Source organism: Coenobita brevimanus, chromosome 86 (assembly GCF_032717465.1).
Source record: "Coenobita brevimanus isolate Jiangsu-jjx chromosome 86, ASM3271746v2, whole genome shotgun sequence".
Lineage (NCBI taxonomy): Eukaryota > Metazoa > Arthropoda > Malacostraca > Decapoda > Coenobitidae > Coenobita > Coenobita brevimanus.
This window is the reverse complement of record NC_137039.1, coordinates 36,004,427-36,029,144: the sequence shown is the minus strand read 5'-3', so window position 1 is coordinate 36,029,144 and position 24,718 is coordinate 36,004,427. Positions and strand designations below refer to the sequence as shown.

General features: G+C 43.1%; 1 protein-coding gene across 1 annotated transcript in view; it reads left to right on the top strand.

Moving 5' to 3' along the window:
- The first annotated feature begins 482 nt into the window (after window positions 1-482).
- Window positions 483-24,718, top strand: part of LOC145410694 (protein pangolin, isoforms A/H/I/S-like) — a 634,854-nt gene continuing 610,618 nt past the window's right edge. Inside the window, exon 1 of the mRNA XM_080280806.1 lies at window positions 483-668. Within this exon, the coding sequence (XP_080136932.1) occupies window positions 519-668 (150 nt within the window). The 5' untranslated portion in view covers window positions 483-518. The remainder of the gene's footprint in view (window positions 669-24,718) is intronic.

Genomic DNA, 24,718 nt, shown 5'->3' with positions numbered 1-24,718 from the left:
CGGGAATGAAAAAAATATTTTGATAAAGCTGATATACCAGGGGGCGAGCAAGATGGCTTGGCCGACTTTCATTATCAGATTGTTAAATTGCAGTATATTTAGCCTAATTCTCATGAATTAAGAGATTAGCGTCGGAGGACAGCGCCATCTGCAAGGTGTGGAGGCTATGTCAGCGTACCATGTGCTCGTGGGAACAAGCCTGCGCAAGGTGTTATAATCACCACCAAGCGGCGGCTGCTTCTATCCTTCTCCCTAGCGCCTCGCAGTCTGCATCCAGGTCTGTAAGGCGGGGCAGCATCCAAAGGGGTGGGGCCTGCATTGCTTAGCGACTTGTGATTTGCTGCTGGTCCGGGCTAGGTTGGCTACGTGACCTGTGATTGGGCGGCGGGAGGGGCTCGTGGATGCTGTGCGTGTGCGCAGCCCGCCCACAGTCAGTGTGCGTTGAGCGGTGTTGTGAGTGAGGTTCTGCCGCTCCGCGTTTACAGTGTCGAGTGTCAGTTGCAAGGTTGACCTTGATCATGCCGACCGTTTCCGGTAGCGGTGAGGAGGTCGAATCGCAAGATGAGGTCAAGGTATTTAAATACGAAGGAGATGAGGAGGAGAGTGAGAAACGATCGTCTGAAAACCTAACAGAAGACAAGAGCAGTCTCATCACTGAAACGGAAGAGGTACGAATGTTTACCCTCGCGAATCTCAGCTCTTTAATTAAACCCCCTAATCTAGCTTGGCGTCTTTTAGGCGCACGGGCTGGTCAGGGTGTCCAGATTCCTTGCCTGTTGTGTGGTTTGTATATTTTAAGTGTTATGGTTTAATACTGTGGGTGAACGGTGTAGTTGTGGCGAGCGTGGTTGTGGTCGTGACACCACCCACACCCCAAACAGTGAAGTTCAGTGTGTGTGTACAAGTGCAGCGGTGCTTTGTGTACAGGTGACGGTGACATCTATTCCATCTGCATCATCCACCAAGCTAACACCGTGGAAACTGTAGCCTACACATCAACGCTGACGCCCCCAAATGGACTGCTGTGTGACGAACAAGCGGACAAGGAAGAAGCCACGAAGATGACGATCGGAAGTGAAGATGAACCATACTCGGAGTGACGTATGAGTGTGCAGATTGTTACAGGACGCAGCTCCACATACTAACGATCAGGTTTCTGTGTCGTAGCTAATATTTGTGTTTTTTCGCAGAACGGACAGGGGACGACAAGTGCATAATCTCACCACTGCCGCTTTGTTTTCTTGCAAAAATAATATCAAGTTATGTGGGAATTAAGTGAGTTTGCATGTGATTCACTGGATAATTTACGGTCAATTCCCGCTATAGCTGAGATTTATTTTTGTAGGCGGAACAAGGGAAGGGGAGTACAGATTTCACCGCTATGTCACGTCCATCCTGCAAAGCCAAATATTAACCACGATGAGAAATTTGATCATAGGTTTAACTCCTTTACTCTAATGACTTCTTTCATGTTTTGGTAGTTTCAGAAGCATTTGTGAGAACATAGAAGAGGCGTTAGAACCGCAGGTCAGGTATGGCCTATATTAACCCCTTCTCTTCTAGATTGCCATTTTTAGTTGAGGGAAGTCGTCCGGAGATAGCAAGAACAATGTGTAAATGACGTCGTCCGCTGTGTGAAGGCGTTGACAGCATCACTACGATGGCGTATATTTTCATTTATTCTTTACTATCTCCAGACGATTTTATTCAGCGCAGGAGATACTGTCTTCATGAGCCTTGGAGCACTGTTACGCTCCCCAAAGCTGCATAAAATCGCCGGTCAGAATAAAAACAATAAGGCGTCATGGGATTCAAAAAAAAAAAAAAAAAGCATCATGGGAGTCAAAATCAAAACAAATTGCGTCATGGTAGTAAAAAAAAAATTAGCGTCATGGGAGTCACAATTGAAAAAACTTTCACAGGAGTCAATATCAAAACAAAAACTGCGTCATGAGAGTCAGAATCAAAACAAAATATGAGTCACGGGAGTCAGAGGGGTTTAACATCGGCTCAGCGTCAAGGTGTGTAAATGCGCACTTGCCCCGGCGTAGGACAGGTGGCGGGGAGAGTGTGTGTGTGTCCGCGTCTGCAGGTGTCCGCAAGTACCCCTAACCTTTATTCATTCACCTTAACTTGACGCTGATGTTCGTTCTTTTGCAGCCTAACATTTGTCCTTTTGTAGTCTAATTTTACGCAGGTGAAAGACAGGTTAAGACAGTACTACGGCTCTACATCTTTAACATAGGACTTCTTTTTGACTATCAGTATGTTCTAGTATTATTATCTTGTTACAGCTTTGCATTCAGAATACTCAGAATAGACGGAGCGTAATTTCTGGCCGTATTTCTGACTGGCTTCGTAATTCCCTACCACCTTTTCCTCAGCGATTCATTTGCATATTAACACCAGTCATCTCTGTGGCATGTATATAGTTTTAATGACAGTTCCCGTGACTATTGTGCAAGGGGATACTGAGGTGTAATGTGCTGAATAAATCGCTGAGGCACGTGCGTTGCGAAATCTCCCGAGCGTTTTAGAATACGGGTCTTTTCCATCTCGCTCTTTTACCAATGGGCGCGCAACCTTCACAAAAGAACCCTTTCACTACGAGGACCTTTTTATTAATTTGTTTATTACTTCGAGGACGGCCTTTAAAAACTGACTCATATGATAATTGGATTCAGGTTAGGATAGACTCATAGCAGTGAAGGTAGACATGGTTATCTGCACCGTTTCTAACCGCTAAGCTGAGAATAATCGTCCGAAGCTGAGAATAATCGTCTGGGGAGAAAAGAATAAAAAGGCGTCGTCGTGGTGATGGGGCCAATCTCGGTGCCTTGAGTTTTGCAATTAGCGCTCAACATTGTCAACACTTTTTACCTTGTGTTGTTGCAGATACACAGAGCGGCACCTTTTTGCAATTGCTACGTTTACTCAAGTGGTGTAATCCTGGTGTCTGGAGTTTTGCAGCTGACGTGCAACATGATCAATAGGTTAATCTTGGTGTGTGCGAGTTGATGTGCAGAGTTTTCAATAGCTGTACCTTGTGTTGCAAATGGCGCGCAGTATTTTCAACATCGTGATCCAACTTTGCCGCTCCGGTGTTGAATATTTCCCTTATTTCCTGACGTCGTGGTGTTTGGTTTTGTTTGAATGACTGGATATTTAATGTGTTAATCTGTGCTGCATCTGTGTGTAATTTCTCACAATAGTTTTATCGGAGTGTTAGATTATTATTGAGAGTTAAAACAGGTTATTTTGCAGTGTTATTGTTGTGTCTGCGGCTCGGCTGTTTACTGAATGTTTGAGATAATTTCCTATTTTAATGTTAAAGTATATCATAGGAAATCCTGGTATACTTCAATTTTTGTGTGATATGAGAATAATTACGGGACATAAGTATAACCGAGCAATTATATTCTTTCCATTGGGAGTTACGATAGAGGATGTTTTTTTTTCTTTATAGCATTTCTTGTTGTGATCACCGTGAATGAACTTTGGGATTGGACGCCGGAAATAGTAAAAATGATTAATATTGACTGCTCTCCAATACCGCTCGTCATTTCATAATTTGTTAGTATTCATCAAAATTATAATGGTCATTCGGACATGCACGTTTGCCTTCTTATATATCCTGCTGAGAATATTGATTAGGCGCAATTTTTATTTTATGTACAGTTTTATTACCCTGAATAAGAGTCAGGTTAAAGTACGATATATTACTAATCCTTTATTTGTAGTGTATATTTAAATGCTTAACTACTCAGTGTTTGTTTTTGCGAGTGTATTCATATGAGGGAAATTCTAAGCACGGTCATTGAAGAGTTAGGATTCCCGTGTTAGCTCAGAATTGCTCTTGGCGCTACTGGAGTCTTGATCCCGGCAAATCATTCTATTAGTTTAGGGGAAGTTCTCTCCTTTTTATACCCCGTCTCAAATTTCCAGCTGAAAAAAAACTCTTCCTGTAAGAAAATAAAGGATGTATGTGTATTTTTGGGGTCAGCTTTGGTCTTCTTTTTTTAGCTTTATTTTTGGTCAGCTTTATTTTTGGTCAGCTTTATTTTTGGTCGCCTTTATTTTCTTGGTTAGCTTTATTTTTAGTCAGCTTTATTTTTGGGTCAGTTTTGTTTTTTAAATCTGCTTTATTTTTGGTCTTCTTTATTACCTTTACTTCATATTAACTAACTACAATATCGGGGAGTGGCAAAGTGGAATTTAGAAGACCGTCCTCGTAGTGAAGGGGTAAGGGTGATTGTGTCAAACTCTTTCACTGCGAGGGATCGTACCTAAGATGAATATTATCGTCTGGAGGGGGCAAAAAAAAAAAACATGCGTAAGATTTTGTTGTAGTGAAAGGGTTTAAAGTGCTTAGTTACGAATGAATGGCGCGATTGAGAGGATGGTGGTGGTGAGGAATATGGGATAGGATGGTGGTAGGATATATCGGATAGGAGGATTGGAAGAGATGTCGGATAGCATGATAGTGAGAAATATCGGATAGGATGATAGTAAGATACGTCGAATAGGATGATTGTCAGAGATATTGGATAGGATGATTATGAGAAATATCGGATAGGATGATAGTGAGAAATATGGGATATGATGATAGTGAGAAATATGGGATAGGATGATAGTAAGAGATATCGGATAGTTAGATAGGAGACAGTACGAAGTAACAGTTAAATAGTATCGTAATGGGATGACATGATATGTTAAAATTTCGGACAATATGGTAGAGCTCAGGTGTACAGATTAGCTTAGTCAGGTGAACTTATAAGCGGACAGGTGCAAGGAGCGGTGCCATGGCTGGTCGGGTGTGAGAATACCTTTGCCAGGTGTACATAGAGCGGTCAGGTGCAAGGGTATAGTAGTCAGGTGAACTTGAAGCGGTCAGGTGCAAAGGTGGGCTTGTTAGGTGATTTAAATAGAGGCTGTTGCACGGATGGGTTTGTCAAGTGACGGTAAAAGCAGTCAGGAGCAGGCATAGGCTAAACCATTGAACTTAAATCAGCCAGGCGGGATGATTAGCCTACTCACCTGTATTTATGCGGACAGGTGCAAAGATTAGCTCATAGTCAGGTGAACCTATGAATGTGCAGGTGTAAGAATTGCGTAGCCAGGTTGACTTTTGAAGATCAGGTGCTTGAACTGTAAGCTGGTACGGTGGTAATGAGCTCAGGTGCAAGGATAGTTTAGTCAGGTGAACTTATTAAGGTCGGGTCGCGGGTGCAGAGATAGCGAAGTCAGGTGAAGGTAGAGCGGTCAGATGCAGATTGGACGGTGCTGATGCGGGGTCTGCGGTGCGGTAAGAGCATGTAAATTCGGCCTGGTGTAAAACTAAGATGGATCCAGGTGCCTTGTTGTGAGATGCGATCGGGTGCAGGAATTGAAGAAAAAGAAAAAAAAGTGAAAGGATGGAAAGATGAGACTAGGACTGAACCGCCGTCAAGTGCAGGGGTCTCGGAAGTGTGGCCAGGTGCAAGGACTGAAGGTGCGGGTACTTTTCTCGGATGTGGTCAAGTGACAGGGATAAGGTGACTGCAGGCAGGGATAAGGTACGGTAAGGGGACTGCAGGAACATTAGGGTGCAGGTAGTAGACTTTTGGATGCGTTCGGGTGCGGGGAATCGGAGCGCCGTGGGTTGCGGGAAGTGGCTGCGATGCGGAGATAGTATGCAGTCACGTAAGGGTACTTCTCCGATTCAGTTAGGTGCGGCGACTGGCTGAGGTGCGATCCGATGCGGGGAAGAGGTCCGGTCAGGTGCAGGTCGTTCGTGAATGCGGGCAGGTGCGGGAAGGAGGTGCATACAGGACCGGGGACTGATTGGGTGCGGTCAGGTGCGGTGGCTGACTGTGATGCTTTCAGGTGCAGGTACTTGTCTGTGGTCAGGTGTGAATACTGGCTGGGAATCCGTCACATGTGGCAATAAGATCACATAGGAACAAAACAGCGGCTGGTTCTGGGACTGACGAGGGTGCGGTCAGGTGCGGCGACGACGTACAGACAGATGCAGGTGCTTTTCTGATACGCTTAGGTGCGGGAACTGGTTAGGATGCAGCCAGGTGCGAAAAATGAAGTACGGTACAGATAGTTAGTTGCGGTCAGATACAGACAGGTGTGGAGGCCCGGTAAGGATGCGGTCAGGTGTGGGAATGAGGCACAGTCAGGTGCGGGGTGCGATCAGGTGCGGGGATGGGGTTGGGGTGCGGTGCGGCCTGGAGTCACGCACGTGCAAAAAAAAAGAAAAAAAATATCGACAGGATTTAGAGGTCGATTTTTATCACCATCCTCCCTCGTTTCAACCCCTGGGCGGTGGGGGGTGAAGTCTGCAGTGGTGTGGGAGTTTGGATGATAATGATGGTTTGGGTGGCCTGTCTTTGGCTGCGATGGGCTTCTCTGGGGAATGTACAATCATCTGGAGTTACCTGGAATAAAGGAGAGAGCTCTTAATATATAGCCAGAACTAGAACACCTATACTGCTATGACGCACCTAGATAAAATTTTTAGGCGTTTGCTGAACAGAATACTGGCGTTGTCTCGGCCATGAAAGGGTTACAAGAGATGCCAGTATTTTTTTCTTTTCACATGAGAGTCTCTTGAGCTGAACTGAAGAGTCTAATGTTACGTAGCTAGTTTTAATAATGTGCTAAGTAGCGTATGCAATTCATTTTTTTTTTTTTTTTAAGAGGGGGATCAGTTAGCTGTATGGTGGTGTGGCGATGTTTTGATGATGGTGTTGGTGGTTGTCATAAAAACATTGTATCTAAATATGATAGCTTTTCCATTTAAACTCTTTCCATTATATTATTTTGGTCATATACTTGTTAATATTGTGGTTGGATCCAGTACGAGTCCGTCATAACCTGTTGTTCATCGGGCTGTGTCGAGACTATTATAGCCTGGACCAGTCTGTCATGGCCGGTACTAGCTTCTCATAGCCGTTACTAGTCCGTCATAGCCTGTAGTAGTTTATCATAACATTTAAGAATATCATAACCGGTGCTAGTGTCCATCACAGCTGGTACGAGTTTGGCATGAACCGATTTTCAAGCTGGTACATTCGAATATTCGGCGGTGCGAGTCGAATTAATGCGGGTACCAGCTGAATTATACCCGGTAGGAGCTGAATAATACCCGGTGTGAGTGGAATTATAGACGGTGTATTTAGCTGGGCCCGGTGCCGATATCCGATTGTGGCGAGGTCGGTAAAAAGTAATTGCCGGGCTCCCACTACGTTATTAGGCTATCGGCATAAATAAAAAATGATAATTATACCGTAAAAATGGGAGTTATTGCGGAACTGTACTGCGTGGTGATTGTGGTATTGTTATTTATTTATTTATGTATCGGATATATATATGTGCACTTAGGCGAAAAGTTTGCCTGCTATTCCACTGCGCCTTCTTCACGCATAGGTCGCGTCCGTCACTTTCCTCCCTGACGCATTATATATTTAAGATTCGTCTATGAGCAGAGACGTGGACTGCAGTTTTGGCCTCTCTTGCCTCAAGAATATTAGCCGGCTGAGGAAGTTAGAAGCAGAAGAGGTAAAATATTAGGCAGCCGAGGAAAAGTAGAAGCAGATGAGGTTAAATATTAGCCAGTTGATGAAAGAAGCAGAGGAGGTTAAATGTTGGGCGAACTTTTACACCTGGACTCTGCTTCGTATGGGTTACCGTAGTCAATAGTAAAAGAATGTACGAATTATTTACTTACACCCTGTCATCATTAACCGACCCTATAACACCGCTCATTGCAAAGTAAGATACCCGTGCCGTAATGGTATTGTAATTCCTTCTGCTTGCTGTAAAGGGTTGAAAAATTGTATCGGTATTTTCCTGTATAGGCTGCCGTACAGTTAGTTTATATATATATGAAAGAAAAGCATGTACTCTAGACTCAAATATATTCAGCGAGCTTTTGGAACATATCAGATGGACTAAAAATAGGTCGTTTTTGTTTCCGCTAATAGTACCGTACTGTGCGATGTGGTTGTTGGGGTACTGTGTGTGTGTGTGTGTGTGTGTTTACCTGCGCCGCAAGTGGCCGGGTATAAGAGACGCATCGAGCTTATCTTGTTCTTGTTGAGGAGGACAATTTGAAGTAAACCTGCACTTAAACCATTAATCCAACAGCACCCATTATTCACAGACAGCTATACTCTCATGGCCTTCCCAACCCCCCATCACAATTTCACTTCATCCTACCCATTCTTTTGCCCCCCACTCCAATATCTTTAGCTCTCCCTCCCCCTACACGTTCATTTTTTTAGGATGTGGCTATTCTAAAAAAATTATTGCACTAAAACCACAAATCTTTCATTACCCTTTTTCACAAAGTATAGTTTCTTGTTCCTGACCCACCGCCCAACACAATCCCAGCCCATCCCGCCCATTCCTTGGCTCACCACGCATTTTTTTTCCTTTACTCTCCTTTTTTCTCTTTGGCTCACCATACCCCTTTTTTTTTCTTTTGTCTTTCTTTTCTTTCTTTTTTCTTTTCTCTCTTTTCCTATTTTCTTCTTTTTTCTCCTTTGACGGCTTCATGGTACGGAGTAATATAGGTCACGTGGTAGAGGAACGCACTTGCTATGTACAGTAGGCCACCTCTATTTTTTTCCAGGTAACTCTTTAAAGCATAATACCGGTGGGGCTGTATTATATTAACCTTGTCAGTCCAGTGATGTATTTTTATTTATTTAATTTCTTCGCTTAGTTTTATAGAGCGTCCTGATGCTCAAGGAATTAGTGATGACTGTATCTATCTCCATCCATCATCTTCCATTCGAAATCTCGCCTAAGCTGAATAGAAATGTCACGTAATAGTAGTAGTAGTAGTAGTAGTAGTAGTAGTAGTAACAGTAGTAGCCTTCTAGCAACCCCAGGCTTGTCTTAACGTGAATCCAGTGGTGTGCAAGCCTCCCACCTCTTGTCATTCTCTTTCAAGGGATAGGGAGAGAATGAGGGATGTTTGTACAGCCAGGCATCTCCACCATCTGGTCACATTAGTACCACCACGTGAAGGCTCCCCTCTCCAGCAAGAATAAACCTATAATAATTTACGTCGTGGTGGTGAAACTGTTAACCAAAATAAGTTAATAACTGATCATCTCCTCACAGTAATCCGCCAACCCCATCTAAGCGTACCATGTTGTGTGTGTGTGTGTGTGTGTGTGTGTGTGTGTGTGTGTGTGTGTGTGTGTGTGAGTGAGTGTTTTAAGGCTGGTTTCACAGTTGCTGCATACTGTTATTATCTGCGTGCTGTTGAGTCGCAGATAGCAAAGACGGACTGTGAACAGCTCGTCATCGTCCTGAATTGATTGATGTCGTGGATCCCGTGGCGTCTTCGTCATCTTATCAGGCTGTCTCCAGACGACTTTTTTTTCCATCTTGAAGTGAAAATTTTCGTAGTGGAGGGGTTAGCTGTGGCTATTGTTTCGTTTCTTTAGTTCGAAAAAAAAGTCGATTTGAGTGCAACTGTCTGGATATAGCAAGGATTAAGTGGAAAAGGCGTCACCGGAGTGAAAGGATTTAATTATACGATCGTTAAATTTAATAATAATAATAATAATAATAATAATAATAATAATAACTATAACGCTGTAAAATTGTCCAAGGACAATTTTGATAAAGAAAAACTTCCTGCAGCCATTGCCTACTAAAAGCCGAGCTATAAAGGGACTTTGAAGTCAAGGTCACTGATCCGCATGTCACCTTAGGTCATCAAGATTAACAAGTCCGCCAAGTTTGGTGGCTTTAGTTTTATTCTTTCATGTCTTCCGGAGTACTGTAGTTCAAAATTTTGGACCATAGGCGATTTTAGAGAATAGTGGTCCGATCTGGACTATATTAAGCACTGCATGTTGGCCATTTCCCAGGTGTTTGCCATTAACATTTCGGCTCTCTAACTTAAGTGGTTCTTGAGCTTTAGGGTCACTTTTTTTCCGGATCGCCTTAGGTGTCCGGTTGTGGGATCAGGAGGACATTTGGTCAGACGAAGCGGCCAACCAGTACTAAAATTAGAATGAAGACTGTAGTGTAGACGATATGCGAATGGCAGCGATTTATATCTTCCCCAGAAATATTGATAACTGTGGGAAGTCATAATAATAATAATAATAAAGGCCCCTTAGTGTCGGCCATCTTTTTTTTCATGAGTGGCATTGCAGGCTTCTTAGCACCTTTCACTCAGCGATTTGTTCTGCACCATACATCTCACTGTCCTCTAGTATGTGACGCAAAGTATGCGGACGTAAACCCGATGTAAAAATAGCACAGAGGAGACAGTTCTGGTACAGTGTGCAAAGTAAATTGCTTAGGAAGTGGCGCAACGAGCCTCCTGTGTGACTGAGAGGGTAGTATTTTGAGTGGCTTTGGATATTCCGTAACACTTCATCCAAAGTGGTTTATTCTTTATATGACAACTCAGTATCCTCTTGTATGTTAATGGTTCAAACTACTCGATGCGAGAAAATGCTAAAGGTGTAATGCGCAAAATAAATCGCATAAAAAGGATTGCAACGCTTCCTCCCATGTCACCGAAAATACTGCCCAAAGAATCCGAAGGGCAGGACAGGGCAGGGCAGGACAGGCGGCGCGGGCTGGCGGGAGAGAGGTGAGGTGCGGCCGAGTTGTTTGCGGATGACACGCGTGATTTGTTTCCCTTTTGTTGTGTACAGACCGTGGACCGCTGCTAATATGTCTCGCTAGAACACTCCCCCACCCCTCCCCCACCCCTCCCCCACCACCTCCACTCCCTGATAACCAGCAAGTTTTTTTTGGTTGGGGGTGGGGGGACGGATCTTGAGTCCTGTGTTGGTGTAATTGTCTTATGCGTATGATCGTGGCATTAATGTTGTGCCTGCTTTAGCGCCTCTTGTGGAAGGGTTAGAAGGTTTGATTAGGGTCGTAGGACTGTATATTTCTCTAAGCTACCTTCAGAGCCGCTGTGTGTCTCTCTAACTTGGGTTCTCATCGGTTGTAAAAGGTTGTGTGCGGGTCGATCATTCTTGGAGTACTTTTTGAATGGTTAGAGTGTCGCTTCAAATAGAGCGGCACCCGTACTGTTAAATTAACCGATCGGTAACTCAGCGATGTGTTTAAGTAGATGGATTCGTGCCTCTTGCGGTAGGGTTAATGCTCGGGTAGGCTGGTCAGCTAGGCCTACTGTTCTAAGACGATTCCCATTTTGAATGAGAACTCTTCGAAAGTCTTCAAAATCGTTTCAGCTAGCGGGCTCCCGTAAATGTAAAACTGATCTGTCGCTGATAAATGTCGTGTTAGCCCATCCACGCAGAGAACATCTTTTCCTACCAGCTGATTTTATTCCGTTTGAGAGATGCCCTCGCGTAGACTGGAAAATTTAATGAGGGCAATTAATTATCTAACTCTCCAGTTCGAAAAGTCTCCGCATAGCAATAATAGAATAATCGGGAAGTTGCACAAATAAAATAACAGTGACGTAGACTGCAGATAATAATGACGCAGGTTTTTGATCGTTGACTAATACCGTGCAAAGGCAGACACATCAGGCTTGACATGGCCAATTCATTTCAGAGTCTGCCAGCGGTGAGTGAAACTGCGATATCAATGGAGAGTGTCATGGGTGAATAGATGAAAAATACTCGTGGGTAATACGTGCCACATCTGCGTCACGTCGGGTGTAATAGTTTATTGACAGATGAGGGAGAGTTCACGTATTTGGCGGGGGGTGGTGAGGTAGGAGGGGGTCAGGAGAGGTGGGTTAGGAGGGGAGGTAGGTTAGGAGGGGGTCAGGGGAAGTGGGTTAGGAGGGGTTCAGGGGAGGTGGGTTAGGAGGGGTTCAGGGGAAGTGGGTTAGGAGGGGTTCAGGGGAGGCGGGTTAGGAGGGATCAGGGGAGGCGGGTTAGGAGGGGTTCAGGGGAATTGGGTTAGGAGGGGGTCAGAGCCACATGTGTCAGCGGACGAGCATTGCGAGTGTCATCGTAAATATTCCATAGCATTCATTGAAGGGGGGTGTATTGATGACCTCTTCAGGACGATGACGTATTTTTTTTGGGTTATTTCTTTATCTATCAGTACGGTGATTATTATTATTATTATTATTATTATTGTTTTATTTTTTTTGTACGTCATATGGTCTGTCCAATAGCCAGGAGAAACAAAGTATGAGGTAATCAAGTACGGTGACATTTTTTTATTCTTTTTTTTTTATGATCTTTTCGATGGGTGTGAGAAAGGAAAAATATGAGAGAGAGAGAGAGAGAGAGAGAGAGAGAGAGAGAGAGAGAGAGAGAATTTCAATACCTAATCGTTTCAGTAATCCATACCTTTATCACATTCAAGATATTTGTCATGGGACGCAGCGATATCAGATCTTGGTTCTTGCTGGTGGCTTCTGCTGTGTGGATCAACTTTCAGGCAGTCGATCATGGCGGAGGGAGGGAGGCGTGAGGGACTGAAGAGAGAATGGGAAGAGGAGGAAGGAGGGATAAAGGATGAAGAGGAGAGGAACAGGGAGAAGAGAGAAGGATGGGGGAGAGAATGAAAAGGAGAAAGGAAGGGTATGATTGAGAGCGGGGAGAGGAATGAGATAGGGAGGGGTGAGGCTGAAAGTGAGAGGGAGAGAGGGGGGGTACAGCATGTGAGAGAGAGAGAGGGGGGACAGCATGTGTGAGAGAGAGGGGGGATAGCATGTATGTGAGAGAGGGGGGGGCAGCATGTGCGAGAGAAGGGGGGTGGGCATGTGTTTGTATTCATTCGGGTGAGGGAGGAGGACGCGGCGGCAGCTCAACGATAACCTTATCAACGTCTCCGTCCCGCTTGCAACTCGGTTCACCCTGGCGACGGATGCACAGACGAGCTTAAGATGAACTCCCAATCGTAACTCAAGATTTTGATCTGTAGGAAGAACAGGGGAATAAGCAATAGTCTCCTCTCCTTGTCTCTCCTACAAAATGAAATTACAGTCTAGCTATGGAATTGCCCGTAAGTTTGTGTCAATTTCGTACCCTTCTTGAGCCACCACACGAAGGCAGCCCTCTCCAGCACCACAGTTACGACACAAGAGTAGCCCTAATATCGTAAATCCGTTTGTGAATGTGGTCCCAGGCTGACTCGTGCTGCAACAAATGCCCGTCGTCGTAAATCCGTCACCCTGAGCAGATTCGTCACCCGCTACGCCGGCGAAGGCAAGTCTGGCGAGAATGAGCCTGGCATTATAAATCTTAGCCGGCATTACTAAGTTAGCTGAGAAGACGTTGGGGTGGTGGGGGAGGAAGGAGACGGCTTCTGTGCACTCTGTATTGGCGTGGGGTCGTCTTTATAAATGTTCTTGAGCTTGAGATGTGTTTATGAGGGCTTGTTTGTACTCCTGTCGTGACTCATAGCTGTCAGACACGTCACAAACCGAGCATGTAGTAAAGTGAAGTGTCCTTTGAGCTTCACTCGGGCAAATATTAAAGTGAAGTGTACCTTTAGCTTCACTCATACATCTACCAAACACTTCACGACCAAATAAGTGGATATTAAATGAAGATATACGTTTAAACAGATTGATTCTCGATTGCCTGATAGTGAAATGCTATGGTGATTTTATTGTTTATCTTGAAATAATAATAATAATAATAATAATAATAATAATAATAATAATAAAACTTCGATACGGTGGCTTTTTTTAAGGCTTACTGGTAACATAGATTTTAGTCAGGTTGCTGTACTAAACTCCTCTTTCAAATAATAATAATAATAATAATAATCGTAAGCAGAATAGAATCGCCTTGAGATTGCAAGATTATACGTCGTTTGAAAGGATTAACTACGGCGAAAATGCATTATGTGGGGAAAGAAAATAGTCTCGACCCTTAATGAATAGGTCAGCTTCCCCTCCTCTCGCATTTCTCCAGCTTCTTATCTCTCTCTCAGGGCTGTCTCGTGCTTTCTTGTCAGGATTTTGCCTCTCAGTTTTACAGTCTCCAAACCACCCCACGCTGGAGCTTCTACAGTCGGGGTAAAAATTCACCTCCTCCTCCTCCGCGTCTACGTCACATATAGAGCATGTCCGTCAGAGTCTACGTCACACTTAGGGCACATGCGTCAATTCCCTCCCTGACGCATCGTATCAGGGAGAATTATCAGGGGGCAGAGTTGCTTCGAAATATTAGCGATCAGAGGAAAATGAAAAGTAAAATTGGTGAAATATTTGAATTAATTATTGTTCCAGACTACATTCACACACACACACACACACACACACACACACACACACACACACACACACACGACAGATTGATTAGGCTTTCCCAGGTAAATTTTCCTCGTCTCCCATAACACCTGCAGCTGCCACCTTCGTCTTTATCAGCTCACAATTATTTTTATCGTTTATCTGCTTGGAGGCGTCACCATTGTGTGTGTGTGTGTGTGTGTGTGTGAGAGAGAGAGAGAGAGAGAGAGAACAGTCCAATCTCCATAAACCTCTCCGTATCCCTAATTTCAGCCCTGATATCCTCGCGCTTTCTCGCTGTTTCTCGTCCCCCGCCTCTGTTGTTGATGCCGGCGGATGTGATCGAGAGTCCCATAGTGTAGCTCGTTAATCGCGTTTATTGGCCGCTTTCCATACCCGTGTCATCATTACCGTAGAATTATGTCTCGTAAAAAGGCTGCACAGGAATGATAGGCTGTCGTTAGTCCGTGGGTTGGCCCGAGAGAATGGCGGAGATTTATATCGTTCATTTTTTATTTTTATTTTACTTCCTGTTCTGTTTATCTCTGTCTGTATCCATTTATCTGTCTATACCTGTCTATCTTTCTGTCTGTCTGTCTGTCTGTCTATCTTTATGTAGGAATTTGCATTACATTTTGAATTAATTTATTTCATTTCATTTCTTTATTTCTTTATTGTTTTCGGAGCCAAAGATGAACTCTGAGATTAGGCTACAGTGATTAGCAGATTGTTATTATTATTATTATTATTATTACTGGTATCATCATCATTAGAACAGTTCCTTTTTTATGAGTTGAAAATGTGAAACAAGTAATTTCCTTAATGTATTGAAAATTTGTATGGTGAGGAGTCTAATGCGGCATAAACTCCGGGATTGGACTGTCAGCTTACTTATAATACTTCATGCCACACCTATAACCCACGTGTTTTATTTCTTTAATTTGATGAGCATCCCCCCCTCTCCCCCCGCCAAAAAAAAAAAAAAAAAAAAACAGGCATTTGGCATCCTTCAGTAAGTGCTTTGAATGGATATTGTACGATTACTGATTCTGGATTTTAAAAAAAAGTCGCTTGTCCTTGTAATGTCGGTTTTTGTGATTATCGGTACAAAATGTAACCCCATGCTTGGCTACTGAAGTGTAATCATCTCGTGTTACCTGTAGCCCCTGTGATTGTTATTATTATTATTATTATTATTATTTTTTTTCGTGTGTTGCGTTTTAGTGGGCTAATAACCAGATCGAATTTTTTACTTCGACTCCGGGCGTTCAAATTGAAATTGGTGGACAGAGAAGGTGCGGACGCGAACGCCGAGACGCAAGCATAGGAAGTTGGGTGGCGACGGGGATGTGGGATGTTGTGTATGGACGACTACATTGGATTTTAATAGGAAGTTGCGGACGGGTACATACCGGGTAATTGTAGGAAGTTAGGGTAGGCGCGGATTGGGATATACGCGCAGAAAGTAGTGCGATGGAGGACGTGCTTGTAGGAGACTGGTTTTGCGCGGACGGGGACACTCCGTACTCAAAGGAAGTTAGGTGCGGTAGAGGACGCCCGCGTAGATGATGAGTGCAAAAGGGGAAGTACGCACAGTAGGATGGGTGCTCACGGGGAAGTAGGAAGTTGAGTGGGGACGGAAATATAAGCCTGAGAAGTCGGTTGCGGACGGAGTAAGAGGAAAGTCAGTACGGTCAGTGGTATGGTAGGTTAGGAGACAGGATGTGGTGCGGACGGAATTTTGTGTGCGAACGAGTTGAAGGAGATTGAGTTGCGGACAGAAATGGGGTATGTAACTTGAGGTGCGAACAGTCAGGGAAGGGAGCGCGGACAACGCAGGGAGAGACTTGGTTGCGAAGATGTGGGAGACAGGGATGCTGGTGTGAACAAAGAGGAGGAGGCTGGGATGCGTACGTAGCTCATTTAAGATTTGTGTTAGTGGAAAGGCGAGGTATGTCTCGCTCTTCCTAGTAAAAATAAATAAATGAAGAAAGAAAAAATATCACTTGCAAGATGAAAACAGAATACAGGACGTGAATTTACAAACAGATTTTTGATCAAACTTCACGCCATAACCTAAGATTTTTTTGGTAAAGGAGCGCCAAGGACAGTAGAGTGCAAAATCTTCTCACGTCACATTCTTCCTGGAAAAGCAGTCTTAGTTATGAAAAGAATATTATTGTAGCTGAGTAATTTTAAACCTTCCAGTCCGGTGAGGCATTTTTCATGATCAGACGATTTTATTCAGTTTAACCTTGATCGGTCTAGAGGGGTTAGGTGTAGCCTCCATTAACTCCTTCAGTGCTAGACGGTAAACAAGAAAAAAAAGAAAAGAAAAGTAATAGGTGAGGGGGAGGTAAGAATGCGGGAGGGCAGTGTTTACTTACGCTCCGCTACCTGTGTCCACCTGGCAGGTAAGATTAATTAGCCTTCTTTGGTACGGACTCACATTACGATCGAGAAAAGAAAGAGGAAAATCGCCATCATCCACGTATCGTCCGTAAAAAAGGGGGAAAAAAAATCTGGTAACCATTAAATTTTGCTACGGGTGTTTGTGTGATTGTGGGCGTTTTTTCCTTTTCTTTTTTGATCACGAAAAAAAAATGGCGAAGATAGAAAAAAAGGGTTCATTGTGTAGTGAATAAGTGTTGGCTTGGTAATCATTTTCATGTGTTCACCACACACACACACACACACACACACACACACACACACACACACACACACACACACACACACACACACACACACACACACACACATTTATTTATATAGTTAGCTAGTTCGCGTGTTGGTTAGTTATACAGTTATTGTAAGGCTCATAATCCAAGACATAATATTGAGTGGCGGTGACAGATTCCTCCAGTCTACTGTCTCATCTCATCTTCACCCCATCCTGCCAATCCAAGCACCTTCCCTCATATACCCCGTTGTTTACCCAGCCTTATAATCCCCACATACTTCACACTGATCACTCTTTGCCGCTATTTGTTTTATGTGTTGGTGGATTTATTTATTTTATTCTTTTTATTCATTGCTAGTGCCTAATCCCAGAGTTGATCCAAGAAGGCCACGACATATGTACCCCCGGACTCCTTGATCACAGCTTATCTTTACGCTGGTAATCTGAGCCGCCTTTCCTCCTAAACTTACCCCTTTCTGGCCGTAGTAATATTTTGCATTCCTACACTGAAGCAAATTGAAATGATCCGATGCGTATCCAAGGTTTTCAGAAGAAATTAGTTTACACGGAATTGTAGTCAAGTGTTGTTGTGCGTAAAGTATTCTTTCAGCGTAATATATTTAGCCTGTATTTTTTGGTGTATTTTTGATAATGCAGTGTTATAAAAGTCAGTAATTGTTTTGTAGTTGTGAAGTTAATGTTCAGGTTTAATTTCTTATTACCGAGGCGGTAGTGTATTGAAGTCAAGTGTATTCTTGACAGCACAGGACAATTTTGTATATATAACTTCAGAGATCGCCTTAGCAGTGAAGGGGTAAAGGAAGGAAAATGTTGCGTCCCTCTCCTTCCCCCACTGTTAATTCTCAGCTAAATAAAAACGTCTTGAGGTAGCAGAAAATGACTTAATAAGATGTCGTGGTAGTCAGGGGGTGAAGGATTATTATTAAGCTACTGTTCAGTGTGATTTTGATGGTGCGGGAGCGAAATCTGTTTTGTCAGTTTCAGAAATATAAACTCCATCGTGGCCTCCTTGAATGACCTCTGGGATTAGATCTAGGTGTCAGGTGGATCATAGATAGATAGATAAACGGATAGATAGATGCATTTGGGTATAGCCTTGATAGTGTTATTAAGCATCATAAAATATAGGTGGAAAGCATGGTGTGTAATTTAAGTAACGTAGTCCATATTGCGCAACAGAGAATATTATTTGCCTGCCTCCCCTTATCTATATCCGTGTCTGTCCATTGATAGTTATTACCTTTATCGTTATACATAGAGATAAGCAAGATATACAGACCCGGTAATGCACTCGTTCTGATATTACTACTGACGCTGACGGTACCTCAAATTCTCCCCATAAAACTTAGAGCAGTCCTGGCGGTTTGGGTGTGATGGCTGCTCGCGTGTCTGACGTGAACGGGGCGGATTGCAGACTTTATACTTTTCATTCAGGACGGCGCGCGGGTTCCAGACTTATTATGGCGGGAACCTTTGAGGGGATCAGGACAGGTGTGGTGGTGGTGTTGGGTTGGAGAGAGGCGTGGTGGTGGATGAAGGTGTGGTGAGGTGTGGTGGTGATGGTGAGGGGATGTGGGGGTGGAGGTGTGCTGTGGTTAGGGATGGGAATTAATAAAGGGTTACTTTTTTGTCTTCAAGCTAGTTTTAATGTGGTATTGATGCCTTGTGTCTGTGGTTTTGTGTGTGTGTGTGTGTGTGTGTGTGTGTGTTTCTACAATTTTCTTTCTTTTTCTCTCTTTTTTTTCGTTATTAGACTCAGATATCGGTGCCATGTTTTTATGTTTGTGGGAGTGGGGCGTCTACCTCATTTTTTCGTTATACTACCAGTCGCTTCAGTCTCAGGAAGAGCTGGGGGCAGATGGAGAGAAAGAAGTAATAATGTGCCCTTCTTATCTCACTGGCAGCCCGAAACATTTAATCACATCAGTTCAAGGACGTCTGATATAATTCGCTGTTCCACCCCCAGATGATGCCAGGTATCTTAAGAAGGACCTCTCGTGGCTAAGGTGTTAAAGAAGCCTCTGTGTAAACCCCGTATGCTCGAAAATTCGCTTAAAGAAAATATTAAGATTAGAACAGAAGACGTTATTGTAATGAAGGGGTTCAATTCCTTGTCTTTACCCTAATTCTTTGTTCCCGGTACTGTACGATTTTCTTGATTCATGCTTTGTAATTTCTTTGATCTGTGATATAGTGCATATTAAGCCGTGTTAAGTACTGTATGTCTCAACCTAGTCCTTTTACTTAGGGGTTTGATTCCCTCTCTCTCTCTCTCTCTCTCTCTCTCTCTCTCTCCCTCTCATATTCAGCTTAGGATGTCTTATAAAAAAAAGCTGTCAAAATTATCTCCATTTATACGTCAGGCTTTGGTAAGAACTTCATCACTGGTAACAGTAATTCAGGCTACCGGTGGTTACTTTCTCATAAATATTGGATAAAGAATCAAGTAACAGCATAAACGTCAGGGATGATTACCGGAAGTTAGTTGTTTCCTTTGAAAACAGGGGCAGGATCAGATGACTATTTACACGTGGAGTAGGATAAACCGGAAATCAGATATAATAATGATGATGATGCAGTAATAATAATAATAATAATAATAATAATAATAAGTTGAACACCGTAAAATTGTCCAAGGACAATTTTGATGAAGAAAAACTTGCCACAGCCCCTGTCTAGGCCTGAGTCTCTTAGGTGACATCCAGAATATCCGGAAAAGTTCCAGTTTTTGACCCTGGACGATCTCAGAGAATAATCAGCCGATTGGAACCATACTTCTTTCCGCAATGCCTTCAGGCTATATTACAGTATAATTTCAGCGTCTAGCTTAAGCGGTTTCTGAGATAATGTCCCGGATTTTTTTTTTTTTTTTTTTTTTTTTATGTTCTGAATAATATCCGGTGATCCGGTTGACTGATTACCATCATATTTGGCCAGAGGAAGCCACCAGCTGGCCGATTAACCTGACAGAGTTTGAAGGCTTTAGGTCAAAAAAAACTCCGAGTAATGGCCAGTGACTTTTTAAGCGGAAAGAATATAAGAATATTAACAAAAACAAGAACACTTCGAACAGAGATGCGGGAAGTTTGAATAATAATAATAATAATAATAAGCACCGGTAATGAATACGACAGTCTCTCCAGTATTTTATAAACCCCAGACAGCGCAAGAACAGGGAAATATTATTCTCATCAGTAGCAGTGTTTGAAAAATTTGCTGACCATCCCCTGTCGATGGGAATAACTCAGTAAACTTGTTATGAATGAAGCTATAGCACTTGGTCATCACCCATCATCATCATCATCATCATCTGTATTTCATTGATTTCCTAGGCTGAGGGAAATCATCTGGCGGCAGCAGGAATTACATAGAAAATACGTTATTGGACTGAAAGGGTTCACTGTTAACCCATTCAGTCTGATGCCATATTTTTCGTCTAAGTTTTATTACCTTCAGACGGTTTTATTTCGCTAAGTCTTTTCACCTTGTATTCAGAGTTGCTTTGGAGACGCCTCAACACCTGTTCCTTAGTGACTTGTGCTTATTACACCTTACTTCTTTACGCTCTTTGCCATATATGTTTTTAGTGTTGATATAACGTGCCTGACTAACATACAAAATAATAATAATCTATCTGTCTGGCTGTCTGTTTGTAAATTAATCGGTCAGTCAGTCAGTCAACCTATCTATCCATCTATTTATGTCTCTTATATAAAATGCACAAAATAAATCGTTGAGAAAGAGGCATTACGAAATCCCGGAGGCGGCTAAAAAAGGAAAGGAGAAAAAACGAAAGAAGCCATTGTGCAAGTGGTGTGTGAAGTAGGGTGTGCGTGGAAGTAGGGTAGGTGGAGTAGGGTAAGGTAGGGTAAGGTAAGGTAGAGTTGGGTAGGGTAGGGTAAGGTAGGGCAGATTAGGTTAAGGTAGGATGGGGTAAGGTAGGTTAACGTAAGGTAGGTTAGGGTAGGCGGGATTAGTGACACCTGCCTACCACCTCTACCGTATCGTTAGAAGCCGTACATTTACACAGCGGCCTTCCAGCACGTGTACGCCAGGATGATGGACAGAAAAAAAGAACTAACGGGATCAGCTTGGTTGTGGTGGTGGTGGTGGTTGTGGCTGTGGTGGTGGTGGACGTGAACCCGGTGATCTGCAGACTGAACGTGCCCTTTAACTGCAGTCTGTCATTCCACTTCAGGGAGATTGAGATAGGGATAGCATCATAGCCTAACATCAAAATCAAGGCTATTCATTCTTGCTACCTACAGGCGATTTTATTCAACTGGAGAGTGACTTTGGACTGCAGCGATAATAATAATAATAATAATAATAATAATAACGTTCTCGGCATCAAGGGGTTAAGGGTAGGCGACTGGCTAACGTCCCTGGTTGCGGTGTTAGTTCGTTGTTATGGAGGGCAGTTTTTCTTTCAAATTTTTTCCCTTCACTGATGACAGCTCCTATTATTTACCTTGCCATTTTTCTGGGAAGGTACGATAGGCTGACAGGTGAAAAATATTAATAGAAATAGGATAGGCTGTTGTACTTGTCTTTATTTTTTCATTTTCTTTTTTCCTAGGCTCTTGTTTGTAATCATTGAAGATCTGTATTTTCTGAGCTATTTTTTTTTTTATTATAATCATCAGTCTGTTCTCTGATATCTGCTCGTACTTGTTGCTTGGTTATATCCTGTAATGACAGTGTATTTCCTCGCTAGATTCTGGTGTTTCCTGCTTCTGTAAGGCTGTGGAACTCTCTCTCTCTCTCTCACACACACACACACACACACACACACACACACACACACACACACACACACACACACACACACACACACACACACACACACACACACACACACACACATACGGCCATAAAACAGAGTCAGGTGAGTGAGAATTGGCAGGTGTGTTAATTTAATGATGGATCGAGTGGCAAGAGGTAAACCGCATTTGCCACTCTCAATCTTTTTTAAGACTCACTAAATTGCTTCCGTTTGTCTGGAAAACTCTAGATCTTCACCCCCACCCCATTCCCACCCCCCATTCACCCCCTCAGCCTCTTCCTACTCCCCACCCACCCCCATTCATCTCATGCCTCTCCTTTTCCCAGCCCTCTCACCCACCCTTCATGTTCTCTTCAATCTCGGCTTCACCCTCCAGCTCCTCCTCAGTCTTTATCGCCTTTCTTACCTTCCTCTCACTCACCTTTTTACACACACACACACACACACACACACACACACACACACACACACACACACACACACACACACACACACCATCCGAGTGTAACTTAATCAGATTTGGAGACACCCTTCGAACAAGAAGAATAAAGGAGGAAAAGAGCGGAAGGCGATTGATGGGGAAGGGGTGTTCCGTAAGAAGGGAAGTGGCAATACTTCTAAAGTTAACTATAAAATTCTGTTGGTTTGTAATTAACCCTTTACGAGGTAGTTTATGGGCATTTTTGGGCCGAAGAGATTGCAGGTCATTGCCTTGGCTTGGTTGGGAAGTTTATGTGAGGTTAATGGCCGAGGGATGATGGTGCCAGTGCCTGTTGTCTGGTTTTAGTTGCCTGGCGAAAATACCCCGCCCGTTATTTGCAGAATGACAGTTTGCAATTTACCATCAGGTCGGCTAAACACCTCTAAGAGCGAGGCCTTGGTGCCGCCTCGCCGCTTGCTCACTTTTTCGCTGGGGAAGTCTTCCCTAAGCTGCATAAACTGTACCACATGGTTACATTAAAAAAAAAAAAAATACTGAAGGAGTAAATATAATTGGTGACTCACTCATCAGCTAGACAGAGTCTTCCCTAAGCTGTATAATAACGTCTGTTCTGTAGTCGCAGTTTAAGAAGAGAGACTTCAATGTACTGAAGGGTCAGTTCTAGCTTGTGTAAGGGATAAGAGTGTGTGGATGTGGGAGATCATGTAGGGCTTCCTATAGGGTAAAATATATATATATATATATATATATATATATATATATATATATATATATATATATATATATATATATATATATATACTGTATATTCAGTGAAGGAGAAAAGTGGTGTACGATGTGATGTGACAGTTTGTGGTGCGGTAGTGTGTGGTGTAGATATTGTCTGGTGTGGTGGGGTTTGGTGCGGTATGGCAATGTGTGATATAGTGTGGTAGCGAAAGATGCCTATGGCATGGCAGTTTAAGTTATTTGATGTGATGTGGTAGTGTGTGGTGTGGTTGTATGTACTGTGGTGTATTATGTGGCATGGTGCAGTGTGCAGGTGGTGTACTAGTGTCTAGTATGGTGTAGGAGTGTGTAGTATGGTGTGGCAATGTGTAGTTAGATGTGATCTGGTTTGGTGTGGTTGTGGTGTGGTGTGGCGTGGCGTGGTATGTGTTAGCTGTGGCTCTGGTAGTGTCTTGTGCATAGTTGCTCCTCGTGTCCTGTATTTCTCAAGTACCTGCTTAGTTTTAAATATTGCCAAGTCTCCTTTAATGACGGACTGTGTAGTAGTTAGTTAGAAGTGTGTGTGTGTGTGTGTGTGTGTGTGTGTGTGTGTGTGTGTGTGTGTGTGTGTGTGTGTGTGTGTGTTTCAAGTACCCTACTTTTACTTCTCGTTTGCAAAGCTCAGAGTAATGCCCTCTTTCTGTTAATTAGCAGCGAATTGTGTAGTAAAGTGTTTAAAGGATATTGTGGATTGGGTGGATTGTGTTTTATATCTCATGGAAGAGCTGTAAATTGTTCTAGCCCCCTATTTATGTATTTGTTAATTTGTTGATCTATTGAAGCCGATGTTGTCCACTTGTATTTTATTTGTGCTGTCTTCAGGCAGTCATAATTCAGTCGAGGGAAGGCTTTGCACTGGAGGGTTAAATACAGTCTTCTTTACCCCCACCCTCACTGCTACCTTTGTGTGTGTGTGTGTGTGTGTGTGTGTGTGTGTGTGTGTGTGTGTGTGTGTGTGTGTGTGTGTGAATTGGATATTGGTAGCCTGGTGGTTTAGTGGTACCGGGAGCTTGAGACAAATAGAAAAAGCATCATCGTTAAGTATGATAGCTATATACGGTTTATGTGGGCATCGGGGGCAGGTGTTTGGAGAGTGTAGAGATGTTTTATTTCGCCGTAACTATAAACATTACCAGTTCTTTGTTACTTACGGTTTATGTAGTGGTGGGTGAGTGTGTCTGGCTGGGTCTTATTCGGATGTTTTATCTGCTGTTTTATTACTTTACAAAGTCGCCGGCATTACCAGTTCAATGTTAATTACTGTTCGTGTAATGGTGGGTAAGAAGGTAGTCTAAACTGATCTTACCAAACTGTTTTATCGCTCATTAAACACCTTTCAGCAGGGTAATGCCATCTTTCTCTAGGCCAAGTGTATTGTATGTTTTTAAAGATGTACATTTTCTTGATTTCGCCCTATTAAAAGTAATGTTTGTTTCACCGATTAATATTTTATGGCGTGCATGGTAGCTGTTTGGAGTATGTTTAGATTTTATGTGGTTGTTTTTATCACTCATTATACAGAGGACTCAGTAATGCCGTTAAGTTTGAGGTGAATCTTATTGCTCAACCAATTAGGTGTTCCTGATGGGACGCGATGAAGGGGACAGGTAAATTTTGCGGACATAAATACTGATCCTTAATAGTGAGAGAGTGAGTGATGGCTTTCGAAACCCTGTGAGGCGATGCAACAGACTTTCCAGAATATCATGTAAGACTTTCATACCGGTGATTCTTCGACTGAAAAGTGAAATGGAAGTATTGTCCGGAACTGCCATTTCAGCACTTAATTTCCCGTTTACACGGCTCTATATACTGTTG